This window comes from Marmota marmota, unplaced genomic scaffold (assembly GCF_001458135.2).
Source record: "Marmota marmota marmota unplaced genomic scaffold, marMar, whole genome shotgun sequence".
Classification (NCBI taxonomy): Eukaryota; Metazoa; Chordata; class Mammalia; order Rodentia; family Sciuridae; genus Marmota; species Marmota marmota.
The window spans coordinates 54,190-68,136 of record NW_025999946.1 but is presented as its reverse complement, the minus strand read 5'-3'; the positions used below and the strand labels follow the sequence as shown (position 1 = coordinate 68,136).

At 39.9% G+C, this 13,947-nt stretch overlaps 1 protein-coding gene across 1 annotated transcript; it reads left to right on the top strand.

The window, feature by feature from the left end:
- Positions 1-10,584: 10,584 nt before the first annotated feature.
- On the top strand, positions 10,585-13,730 carry LOC125616461 (cytoplasmic polyadenylated homeobox-like protein). The gene is made up of 2 exons (XM_048801788.1): positions 10,585-10,774; positions 12,684-13,730. The coding sequence occupies exons 1-2, from the start codon at positions 10,604-10,606 to the stop codon at positions 13,686-13,688; spliced, it is 1,176 nt and encodes a 391-aa protein (XP_048657745.1). The 5' UTR covers positions 10,585-10,603; the 3' UTR covers positions 13,689-13,730.
- Positions 13,731-13,947: the final 217 nt, after the last annotated feature.

Below are 13,947 nucleotides of genomic sequence, written 5' to 3'. Positions count from 1 at the left end.
TGGAAGCCAGCTTGGATCCAGAAATTGGGAGACCACCTGTGGTAGATTAAAATGTTAATACCTCCAGGGCCCTACATCCACCCTTACCAAAATAAACTGCTTCTACTCCAAACTGTTGCTAAGTCTCTCCAAGAGGTTCAACTTAAAGCTCATTAATTTCTTTGAAGATAACCAGTCCTGAGAGGCTGCTGACTTCCAACACCCATTCCAGCCCACAGACTATTCATCACACCTGAGTCAAAAGAGAAATTGTGTGTCCTAAAAAAAGAATGAAAGCCCTCATGGCCCCAGCCACCCTCTAAAGATAAGACTGAAAAAAAAAAGTTCATCATGTTTTTTTCTCTTTCTAGGACTATGTTAGAAGGCCCAAGCTGGTAGAAAAACCACATTTCACCAGTCACATTAATGTATTTACATGGCCATTGTTAGATGCAGGGCAGGCTCAACTAAGTTGTCTTCAGGTCAGGCTGAACAAATGTTAGCTGCAGGATAACCCATTCACTCAAACCCCGCTCTGTCAGGTCTTTTTTCACCTGTTTGCATCAAGTCTGAACACTGAACCCCACTCAATCCTGAATACTGGACCCCCACCTGTCTGGTGCAATGTAAACCCACATCTAGCCCCTGACCCTTCTGTCTGAAGGCAGCAAATGACACTACAGTATGATCCAATCACTGTATACTGCCAAGGCAGCTTGCAGCCCCAGAGACCCCATTATATTTGGGCTATAAATACTCCCTCCTGCTGGGCTCCTCTCTCTTGCTCTTTCTCTCTCTGTCTCCCTCTCTTGCTCTTGCTCTCTTTCTTCTCTCGGTTCTCTCTCTCTCTCTCTCTCTGTATCTCTCTCTTTGTCTGTTTCTCTCTCTCTCTCTTCTCCTCTTTTGCACTGCTACAATACAGATCTCTTGGTCATTCCCACTGTTGTGGTCAATTAGTTGTAAAGGTACCCTACCTGCTGCACAGTGTCAAAGGTTGCAGAGGGGACTTGCTTGCTGCACTTCTCACGTGCCTTGACAAAGTTTCATGTCCTGCTTCAAGCCTGACCAGTGATTTAATTAAAATGTGCCACAATAATAATTGCCCCACTAGAAGAAATATTTCTGAGGGCCGGTTTAGTGCCAGGGGGAATACCTTTTCCCAGAAGTACGATGAAGGTCAATGCAGTCTGGGGCTCTCAGGTTGGTACAGTGTAGTTCACCTCTCAGGAAAATCAATCATAGGGATTTAATAGGGACAAGTGTCTATTTTGCATTGATCCTGTGAGATTCTGCATTCAGGGATTGTGACCAGGAATGTCCTCAGGTCATTGACTCACTAATGAACAAAGAGAAAGGGATAATCAGTGTGGAGACTTTGTAGGGCAAAAGGGACACTGGAGGATAATTTTCTGACTAAAATCTTCAAATTTTACCTAGAATTTCAGTGACATGGGAGGCTATAACAGGGTTGCTAGCTCTAGGCTAGTCCCAGCAGTTTAGGGGGACCCTGCCTCAGGACAAAACAATAAAAAGGTTTGGGAATGTAGCTTAGTGGCAAAGCGACCTTTGGTTCAAGTACAAGTACTAAATAAAGAAAGGACTTTAACAAAACTTCAAGTAATGATGATTAAGTATGTTGATAATTTAAGTTTGTACTCCATCTTGTCCTAAAGAATACTGGTTTCTATGTATCCTTTAAGAGATTAGAGGTGGAACAGAGAATCTACTAATAAATATTAGCTATTTTTCTTAGGATTATTATGGTTAAGTGAACTAAATGGTGTGATGTGGGAGAATGAGGCAAGCAACTAAAATTTAGGTGGACAAAATCAAAATTCAGTGAATGGTCAAGTGATATCAAATCATCTCCCCAAAATTCAATGTTCTACAAGCCAACTGTTGAGTCATCAGTTTTCCAAATGCACCAGTTCATGGAGTGTGGTTTTGAGACTTCCACAGTCATGTTAAATAGCCTTATTGAGCATGTTTATTTTCCATAATGAAACAAAGAATTGTTATTGTGTTGTTGTTGTTGTTGTTGTTTTTAATATTGAACCTAGGGCACTTTGCCACTGAGCCGTCTCCCCAGTCCTTTTTATTCTATTGTAAAAGTTTTAGACTTGATCTAATTTAGTTACTGAGGTTCTCACTAAGATTCAGACTGGCCTTGAACTTTAAATCCTGCTGCTTCAGTCTCCTGAGTATTTGGAATTCCAGGTGTGCAGCCCCATACCATGCAGGGATTATGTACTCTTAGAATTTGACCTGAGTGGTTGGGATTTTGGCTTGATGGCAGAGTGCTGCCTCATGGTTGTGAGGCACTGGGTTTGATCCTCAGTACCACAGAAAAAATAAATAAATAAATTAACATATTATGTTTATCTACAAATAATTAAAAAAAAAAAACAAAAACAGCAACAACAACAACAACAAAGAAAAATCAGAGTTCAGCAGAATGTTGTTGTTTCTGAGCCTGCAATTTGCTGTTCAAAACTCCATTATTGCATGGCTCCATCTGGAGGACCTGGTGTGTGCTGGGTTCTTACCTTCACAGGCATTTGTAACAAGGATGAAGGACTTAGGTCACATGCTCTGAAGCCAAGCTTCACAGACAGAGTGTGAACTAGGAAAACAAACAAAAATGATTGGCTAAAATTTTTGATGACTTAGAAAAATTAGCCATGAGATTGGGCAATTTGGAGCTGATTTCTTGGTGTAAATCATGGAGTGAGCTCTGAGGAGAGCCTGACTGGAGTTGAGAAGAGAATGAGAACAAGGCAGTGAGGGTGTCAGTCCAGGTGGACTGGATGGAGGAGGGGAGGAAAGGAGGTCACTACCCGGCTTGAATTCAGGGTACTCAGAAATGAATGAAACAAAGGTGATGGAAACTTTGAGTTATTGGGGTTAAAAAAAGAAAAATCCAGGTAAATCAATCTAAGGCCAACCTTTTTATTTGACTGTTAGAGGAACTCTAAAAAAAATAAGCCTGGCTTATTTTTTCTCTCCTTGCTTGTCATTGGTATCAACATTTCCATCCATATGTGGCAGGAGAGAATATGTCAGCTGTTGGTGGTAGTGACTATCAAAATTTTGGTGTAATATTAGACAACATGATTTCATACTAAAACACCAACAAATTTAAAAAACATAAAAATTTAAATAATAAAGGAAAAGAAAAAAAGGGATGTTTAATCTCTGACCTTTAAGATGATCTCATACAAACCATAAACTTAAAGTCGGGCTAAGTGCATAGACACAAAAATTTCTGGAATGAGAATAAGATACCCACTTCTATTTTGCTTCTAGGAGTGAACCAGTGGCCACTAACACTGACTTTTATAGCGAGACATTGATTATTTATTTATTTATTTATTGGCCAGGGCCTGGCTCCATTGCCAAACAGATTTTGATCTTCTGCCTCAGTCACCTGAGGTACTGAAGTTACAGATTGTGCCACTGCAGACATATTTCTATTTTGATTGAAAAAATATATATTTTTTTCTTTTTTGAGTTTATATTGAACATGGTCAAAGTACAATAAAGGCTCTGAAGGCTGGTTTGGCTATTAAAAGTGCCTGACACCTATGAAAATGTACAAAAATATAAAATGAAAATAAAAACTGCAATTTTTTTTTTCTTTCTAAAGTACTTTGAAGAAATAAAAAGGAAAGACCAGGTCATGGGACATTTATTTATTTATTTAACATTTTCTCTCTCTCTCTCTTTTTGGTGCTGGTGACAGAACCAAGTGGTACTGTAACACTGAACTTCATCTCTGCTTTTTCCATTTTCTGATTTTGAGACAAGGTCTCACTATACTGCTGAGTCTTGCTCAAATGCTTATACTGAGGCTTGAATTTGTGATCCTCCTGCTCTAGCCTTCCATGTTGCTGGGATTAGAGGCCTGCACCAGGAAGACTGGCTTATTTTTTTTCTCCTTATTGTCTTGGCATCCTCATTGGTATCAACATTTCCATCCATATCATCTTAAGCTGCCCATTTTATCACCACCACCCCTTCCACCTCCTTGACATCTCCATCCCTGCCTCACAATCAGCTTCCTGCCTCTCTTCATCTCCCTCATTGTTGGCCTGACATCCTGAAACTGTCATCCTCTTTAGCTTTCTCATTAGTCAGGCCTCTTCCCATCTGACTCCTTCACAATTTCCTGTTTCTTATGAAGTCCTTGTTGGGGACCTCAGAGCTGGTATACATGGCCGCCTATCAGAGATAAGTTGTGACCCCATGCAGAGGGTTCCAAAAGAAAGCAGGAGACCTGGAATTTGGAGGCAGACCTGCCAGAGCCCATGGGGGCAAAGAAGGCCATCAGCAGAGGGGGATGTGTCTAGGGGGAGTGGGGATCCCAGAACAATGCAAATAGCTTTGGGGACAACTGGTGGCTCAACCCAATTTTGGTTGCTCTATTGTCTCAGTCTCCAATCTCCTCCAACCCTTCTGGTTCCTAAAATATTCCCCCATGTGCCCCAAAGCACATGCAGTGCCTCAAATGGCAGATTGTCCTAAGCAGACAGCCTGGGGCCCATCTGCTGTCATAGCCTGTGAAAGGCCCTCCATGAATTTAACTGCCCATCAATCTGTTTGTTGGGCCTCTTCTTGATTTTTGGTTACAGAGAAACTGTCTATCGTGGAGTTAAGTTAGAAACCTGGATTCCTTCAGCTTTTTTGGTTTTAAAATTTTAATTTCTGCACTATTGCCATTAAATTGCCAAGATGAAAACATAAAATAAAACAATAAAAAATGGCTATGGGTGGAGTTCAGTGTAGAGTGCCTGTATGTTCATGCTTCCTTACTGAAAACAAGAATAAAAGGTGTTTTTTTTTTTTTTTAAAGTGACTCCATTTTTTTTATTTGACAGAGAGAGAGAGAGAGAGAGAGAGAGAGAGAGAGAGAATTTTAATATTTATTTTTTAGTTTTCAGTGGAAACAACATCTTTGTATGTGGTGATGAGGATCGAACCCGGGCTGCACGCATGCCAGGTGAGCACGCTACCTCTTGAGCCACATCCCCAGCCTGTTTTTTTTTTTTTTTTTTTTTTAACAATGATCTAAGTTTCATAAAATATTAGTCTATGTCTTATAATATTATTATTCAATTCCAGTGTATAGTCTCTCCTAATTCTAAGCTCAATACTAATTAAGCAATACTAAATCCAGTGATGTGTCTCGTGCTTGAGTCAAGACTGTCAGAACACATATTGTGTGTGGGCTGTGAGAGTGTGGTGAGAGGAGGTTTGTGGTCAGTGGCTCTGGAAAACCTAAACGACTCCATTCCTGGTACTCTCAAGTCCAAGTGGGCCTAAAGTAGTACAGACATTTTATGGGTGTTGTAGAGATTAAAAAAGTTTGGTTTCAGTGGGTGCTCAGTGAAGGGAAGCCAAGATTGGAAGAGGTAGGTTAAATGTCATCAGAGGAGTCTAGGCTGTAGTGTGGGCTAGGGCGGGGCTGAGTCTGCAGCCCCAGGGAGCCTGTCTGGGCCTGGGGCAAGGGGCGTGGTATGGGTATTGGCATCATCACTCAGGGGTGGAGCCATCTGTGGGCGAGTCTAGCATGGGGTATATTAGAGGATGCTGCTCCAGAGTTCCTCAGGTTTACCAGGGAGAAAGCTTGAGGAGTAGAAGTGCAACATGGCTTCCAAAGGTGAGGTTCTTTAGTGGAGGGTTGAGTTAAGATATTTCGAGGCAGGGTGTAGACTGCGTGCAAGAGATTTCTTAGAAAATTTTGAGATATTTGGAAATATTTCCAAGCCAAACCATACATATGATAGTCCCACTTGAAACACACACACACACACACACACACACACACACAAATTAAGCGGCATGCCTTAGAAGATGTGCAGCATGGGTGAGTGGATCTAGTTAGATTGGCCAGGTACTGCTCTGGGTTGAGGTCCAGGGATAAGTTCTTTGGGTTCTCATTCTCTTTCTCCTTTCCTGTGAGATGAAGAGTTAGCCAGGCATGGTGTGTGTGTGCCTATCATCCCAGCTATGTGGGTAGCTGAGGCGGGAGGATCCTGACATCATGGCCAGTCTAGGAGATTTTAGATATTAATGGGGACAGAGGTGGTAAAGGGCCCAGAGTGAAGAGAAAAATAAAATCAAATCAACAGGATAGGCTGGGGTGTGGCTCAGTAGCAGAGTGCTTGTGGAGCAGGCAGGAGCCCATATGCATGAAGCCTTGGTTCTTTCTGGCTTCCTCCAGCACAAAACCAAGAAATCAAATGCAAACAAAGACATGGGCATAGCTTAAAGGTAAGGGTACTTGCCTAGCATGTCCCAGGTCCTGAGTTAGATCTCCAGAACCCAAGGATGGGGGAGGGGCGAGAAAATATACTAGAAGAATTTAATGAGTGATCCTGGGGATTGTTTATCGAGTTCAGTTTTTGTTTTTTGTTTTTTTAAATATTCTATGGAATTTAGAAATAAATTTAGAAATAAAATTGGATAGGGGCTGGGGATATGGCTCAGGCGTTAGCGTGCTCGCCTGGCAAGTGTGCAGTCCGGGTTCCATCCTCAGCACCACATACAAACAAAGATGTTGTGCCTGCCGAAAACTAAAAAAATGAATATCAAAAAAGGCTCTCTCACTCCATCTCTCTCTCTCTCTCTTTTTTTTAAAAGAAAGAAATTGGATAGTGGAAGAGATTTTGGCACAATCTTTTGTGTGCATAGTGGACGTTCAAAAGTCTTTGTTGTAGTTCTGATTTCTTTTTGTAGATGAGCCCTTGCTGAAAGGTGAAGGCTGTGGGTTCAGGTGTAGCTGTCTTGCAACTTACATGACCCTCCTCCCTAGTGTACATAGTGGACTCAGGAGTCCACTGGGCACATGGTCTCAGAGGCAAAAATGTTCAGGAAACTACCCCCTCCCCCCAAAACAACAACAGTGTTGAATTACTGCAGTCTGTATGGGATGTGAATTTCTCCACAAAGCCATCATGAATCTCAGGTAAGTAGGCACCAGAGGCCCTGCTTCTACCCATGGGGCTACTGCAGTTCACAGGATGATATCTTTGGTTGCTGTTTTTACTACTGAGCTTTGACTTCCAAAAACCTCACGTTTTTCAAACATTTGAAGGATGAACATTTGCTTTTCAGAAAATCTGAAACTTTTGTATATGAGTTTTTGGGTGAGGAGTGGGATGAACCAGACCAGAAGCTTTTCTGAAAACTTGGCTGTGCTCATCTGGACTCCCCAAGTGTGAATAGATGATTTTGTTGTTGTTGTTTTTAAATTTTAAATTCCCATTTAGGTGTTGTTTCAAAACATTGGGTAATTTGCATTCTCATGTCCAGTACCTCATGCGGCACATCTTTGATGGTTCTCTAGAATAAGTGGTTGAAAAGTGGCACTGCTTAGGAAAAGCTGGAGAAACTTTCTGTCTCCTAGGTCCCATTATTAAAAGCATTGCTTCCTTTACTCTTCTCAGCAGCCTCTTCTAGACAGGGAGAAGCCTCAAATGTACTCTCCTTAGCTCACTATGATGACTAAATACTATGTTCAAAAATTTTTTTTCTATATAAAATTGTTTTTTGCTCCATAAGACATAACTGAAAGTGCCTGTATTTTAAGATGAATTGAATTTCTCATATTAAAATCATAAAAAAAACAAACGTTTCCAATCAGGCATCGCTTAATGGTGAGAGAATGGTTTCTGAGAAACATATGAGGAGTTTTTTCTTGTGTGGACATCATGGAGTGCACTTATAAAATTTAATAAAAATCTGATGTCAATAGTAACCCAATGATATGCCATGAGGCATCACCATCATATATCCAGTCCATTCCTGGCCACAACATTGTTATTTGGTGCATGACTGAGAGGGAATAGCTCTGGGCTCAGTCTGACTGGAATGGAGTCAATGTTGAAGACTCTGAAGTTCCTGTGTGAAAAACGCATGTGCCCCACAACTTTATTTGTAGGTTGGGCCATTAAAGCCAAAGAGGTTCCACTTTGAGAGTGAATTAAATCTGTTTTCAGGCACAGGTTAGTTATTTTATAAGTGACTTTCCTGCCAAGTAACCTATGTTTGTGTAAAGTGTACAGATTCAGATTTTCTCTTTTGGGTCTCTTTTCTTGAGTTATTTTTTTTTTAATTTTAATGAAACAGGTAAAATTTAACCTCACCACCATTTTGAAATGTACACTTCAGTGGCATCACCTACATGTCATTGTCCTGTAACCATTAAATGTACACTTCAGTGGCATCACCTACATGTCATTGTCCTGTAACCATTACCAGCAACTCTCCACAGAGCTCTTTTCACCTTATAGAACTGATACTTTGTGACAATTAAAGCACCCCCCCAGAGCCCCCTCTCCATTCCCTGAGGACTATCATTGTACTTTTGTCCAGATGACTTTTACTACTCTAGGTAACTCATACAAATGATATTGCTGGATAATATAGTAATTTTTAATTATTTTTGAGCAATGACCATATTTTTTCCATTGTAACTACACCATTTTGTCTTCCCACCCACAGGGCATCAGGGGTGACAGTTCCTCTGCTCACACTCTGCAGTTGTTTTGTTTTGCTTATTTGGTTTGTGGATAATAGCATTGGTGATGGAAGTGAGGTTTAATTTTCCTGTGCATTTGAATTTCGCTTACTTAATCATTTGTAAGGTTGACCTTCTTTTCATAGGCTTAAAGACAATTTGATTATCTTAGTTGGAGAAATATCTATTCCAATCCTATGCCCTCTTTAGAGATATGGTTCTTTATGTCTTGATATCAACACTCTCTCAGGTGTGGTTTTCAAAGGGATTCACCTGTTCCACAGATTGTCCTTTCATTTTCTTCCTTGTGTCCTTTCTTGCACAGTTCTTATTTAGTTATAGTCTAATATTTTTTTTTTGTTTGTGGTTTTGATGATATATCTATGAAATCATGGCCAAATTCAATATCACGAAATCTTCTCCCAAGTTTTTTTTTGCAGCAAGTTTTGTGCATTTTTCTAGCTTTATCTATAATTCTTTGAATTTTGAGTTAATATTTCCCTATTGGATAAAAGGTCCAACTCTATTCTTTCCATGTGGATATCCAGTTTTCTCAGGACCAGTTGTTAAATTTAATTTCTTTTGAATCAGAAATGAATGTCTCATTTTTGTGTTCTATGGAAGAATGGATGCCTTCCAATTGGATTAGGTCACCCAGAGAGGAAAGGGTAGAAACAGGGAGGGTGTATCAATCAAACACGTTTTTATGAATGGTTGAATGTGTCACCCAGAATCCCAATATTCTGTACAATTAACTAGTAGCATGGCATGGGGTGCATGTCTGCCATGGCAGTGACTCCTGGAGCCTGAGGTAGGAGGATCTCAAGTTTGAGGTCACTTTGTAGGACCTTGTCTCAAAATAAAAAAAAAAATAAAAAAGGGCTGGAATGAAGTACAACTAGTGTGACAGCAGGTGGGTTTATCCCCTTCCCATTTGAAAAATAATGGAGAACCAAGCCACTGAGGGATTGAAGGCCCAAGGAGGAGGGAGTAGGGTTAATACTGCCATTTTTCTTGTTTGGTGTATTTTACAAAAGTGTGTGTGTGTGTGTGTGTGTGTGTGTGTGTGTGTGTGTTTCTTTCACCTTTGTTCTACCGTTTGACGTTTTTTTTCTTTTATTTTTAGTATTGGCTTGTTTTCACTTTCTTGTCAATTTCTTTTGTATCAATTCTGTAGCTCTTTTTTTTTTTACAGAAAAGAATATTAAAGTAAAAATATTTTATTTTCCTGTTAATACTAACTTAACTTCAATCTCATAAAGATACTGTACCTTTAGAGTTCTATCTCCCACTGTATGTTCTCATTTTTCTTCCTTTATTTTGGTGTTGTGCTGGGATAGAACTCAGGATGCTGCAGCACTGAGCTACATTCCTAGCCTTTCTTTCTATTTTTGCTTTGAGTGGGACCCAGTGGTAGAGTGTTAGCCTTGCATGCCTGAGGCCTTGGCTTCAATTCTAACTATCATGAAACAAATATACTCTGTGTACCTGATCTGACATGCTGTGTCCATTATTTTAAGGCTGCTATCCTATTGAAGAGGGTTTCAAAAAGGATCATGTAAGTCATGTAAACATGCTCCCCAAACCTCAAGTATCCTTTACTTAATTGTTATGTTGAAGGCTAAGCTTATTTTGAATGTCATCGTATGAGCAAAAAATCAAAGTGGACATTATGATAAATACTTGTCCCAATCCAATGCTTCATTTCTATTTTATATAATCTTATTCATCCCCTATTCTTCCACCAACCATTTAAAGTATTGGTTATCAGATTGATATGAGCTGGTTTATCTGTATTTCCTCAATTATTGTTTTGACTGAGCATTTTTTATTTGTCTCTTTTTATGTATTTTGAATTTTTTCTAGACTAAAATTCTTCTCTACCATGCAGATTATAATCTCATGTTTTCCTCATATTTTTAAGGATCAGCAGTTAATCCATTTTTGGTGTTATTAATATGAATAAGTTGTGAAGCAGAGCTCTGCATTGTTAAAATCTTGGTGAACATATAATATTTTTTTTTCCTCTGGATTCTACTGGCAATCCTCAATCTTTTTCTTTCTGTTTCTGCACTTTTAGCATCTTCAGTTGAAGATAGTCCTATGGAAGTAGAAGAAACAAAACAGGAAAAAGGGTTAGGAAAACCGCGGCACAAATTTACAAAACATGAGTTGGAGATTCTTAATCGATCATTTGAACAGAATTCCTACCCTGATTTTGGGACCCGGCAAGAGCTGGCCAAGCAAATGCATTGCCCTATAAGCTCAATCAATGTAAGTCAAAATTTGGAAAATTTGCATGAACATATCTTTTTTATATAATATAGTAAATACAACAATTGTTTGAAAATGTCTCATGTCATTTCTTCACATAGGATATTGTTGATATTTGTCACAGTTTCATTTCAGTGTGGGTGTGAATTTATTATGTTACTTTTATGAAAAAATCAACAACTGCAAGGCAACTTTGGGAGTAGGCACCCATTAACATGCTCAGTAATTATTCAGAAGAGTAACTGTGCCAGTTTTTGATCATAGTGCTGGCTATGAAATTATGGAAAACTGGGAAGATTGGATATTTTAAAGTTGGGACAAAGAGTTTGCAGAGATATTGAGTATTCAGTGATAAGTTTTAAGGATGGCACTTCAATTTGTCCTGATTTGTTTTTTGGCAGAGACATTGGAGGATTTTATTTGCAAACTGCTCACTATGGTATGCCAATCTAACTCCCAAGAGGTGATTGCCCAAGGTGCAGGAGAAAGACTTGGTTCAATTATGTCCCACATGTGGCACCTCATAGCATTAGTAGGCACTTTGTAGCCATTTGGGACATGAGCCAATATTTTGTTTTGGGAATTTCTGATATGATGATTTTTGTGAATTATTGTTTATGCTGCCCAAAGTTTTACTGTATTGGGATTGCCCTAATGTATAGTGAATTGGGTTTGCAATATCTCTCTTCTATCAGTATCCAATGCTTATTGAAAATATTTGTTGCCTGAGACTAGGAGAACCTTTTCTTAGAGAAAATAAGAAAGGGAATGTAATAACAGTGTTGCAAAATAAAAGAATGGCAAATTCTCTGTCAGCTATGAAGTTATTGTATTTCAAATGTTCCATGAACTGGAAACATTTCAAACATCCTGCAAATCAATGATGCTATACAAAGAAGTAGAAAATCATAACCGATAATGTCAGGGAGAGGAACTGGTTTGAAAAGCAGTGCAACAGTTTAGAATAAGCCCATGTAATGCGGAAGCAAGCATGGTCAGGGAGAGGATCCTAGGGAGTCTGGAAATGAGAAAGGGAGCACCTGCCTTTTGGTCTCATCATTTTGAACCCACCTGCTAACTGTTGACAAATGATGGATGCTCACATCTTATTTTCTTTGTGTTTAATTGTGTTGGAAGGGAAAATGAGAGCATGTATTTAGAAGAACCAGTTTTGTTATGTAGAGTTATAATTTTAAACCTCCTAAGTGGGGATCAAAGATTTTCCTAGATGTTAACCTAAATTCATCCTGATTGGGAGATGGGTTTCAGGAGTGATCAAATATCAAAATGCTTCCAGACACTCTTGACTGTGAGCTTCTACAACCCTAGCTAATTAAGTTACCTATTCTAAAAAGCATTTTGTCATTTTTAAACACATACCTCAAAGCTTTGTGGACTCTGGCTGGCATTGCAATTATCCTGAATTGATGCAGGAGAAAAAAAATGTAGATTAGAGTTGTTCTATTCAGTTGTTAGGATCACATCTATAATACACTGTCCAGTTTTGAAAAACTTTTGTTTCTTTGGTTTATGGCTTTTAAATGCAACAAATTTATGAATAACCTTACAGGATATGGAGTCATAAATGGGTGTTGATGGGGCAGCTTGAGAAAAATCAAGAGGCTGTGAAAGTGTGCAGGGCACCTGGGGCTCTCCTAGGTTGCAGAGAGGTAGTTGGGAGACTTTGAAAAGCTATATTCACATGCACTGAAGAATTTTGGTAGATTTTGGGAAGAGTTGGGTTTTGGAATTGTGCACTGTTCATAACTTCCACAATAACCTCCATGGTTCAGCCCAGGATGGATTGTCTTTAGTGTGTCTACCCCAGGCCAATGAGCAAGTCAGTGATAATGCTGAAACTAAGCTTTACTATAAAATATTTTATTGAAAATAATTTCTTTCTTTTTAGATTTGGTTTCAAAATAAAAGATCCAGACTACGACTAAAAGAGAAACAGAAAGCAGTTGTCAACAGGAGAAGACATGGGTTCCCTGTCCAAGGGCATCATCCTGTTTTAGGTCACCAGGAGGCCCAGATGCAATATGAGAACTGCGCCACTGCACAGCCTTCTTGCCTCCAGCAGGATCCACAGGGAAATGCTGGCTCCTTTCCTGTAGAGACATGGGGACTCCCCCATGAAGAGAATGGCTCCTGTGACTCTTTTGTGTTAGATGGACAGCAAGTTGCTAGAGAGCAGCCCAGTTCCCCAAAGCAGCAGGTCTGGGGTGAGGGCTATGAACTATTTGATGGCTTGCCTTTGCCCTGTGTCAGTAGTGCACAGGGAAAGATGCAGCAGCAGCAGGACATGGACCTCTTTGATCTCTGGGGACCACAGCAGCAGAGTGACTGGGGATATTATAATCTACAGCTGCAACAGCCCCAGAGTTATCAAGAGAAGCTGCCTGATCAGGACCCACTTCTATTGTCTGAGAAGCACGATGTCTTGGGGCAGCAGTTGCTCTCCTTTCCACAAGAGCAGGATGCGGATTCTCAAAAGAATGGAGAAGACTCAAGGTCTCAGATTGAGTGCACATCTACTCCACAAATGGAGTTGAGTGTTCTTCCAGAGCCTATTGCAATAGATGGACAGCAAGTTGCTAGAGAGCAGCCCAGGTCCCCAAACCAGCAGGTCTGGGGTGAAGGGTATGAACTATTTGATGGCTTGCCTTTGCCCTGTGACAATAGTGTGCAGGCAATGATGCAGCAGCAGCAGGACATGGAACTCTTTGATCTATGTGGAGGACTGCAGGAGAGTGCCTGGGTTTCTTATAATCCACAGCTTCAACAGCCACAGAGTTACCAAGAGAAACTGCCAGATCAAGACCCAATTCTACTGTCCCCAACTGAGCAGAGGTATGAAACATTTGATGACTTGGCTGAAATTTTAACTGAAGTCCTTGGCATTGAGTTTTAGGGACCTATAGTCAGAAGTCATCCTGTAGTCATGCTCTCAGGGTCAGAGCTAAGAGTCTCTTGAATGTGCACATAAAGATGCTCAGTGTAGGAAATTTTCTTGAAAACTACAACAAAAACAAACAAACAAAAAAACTCAAAAAAATCACAAACACCCTAGAAAATTAAAAAAATAATAATAATAAAAACAAAAAATAAAAAAAAAACCAACTCCCCCAATCCTTCATACATCCCCCTTTATCCCAGCTAACAGCCCTTCC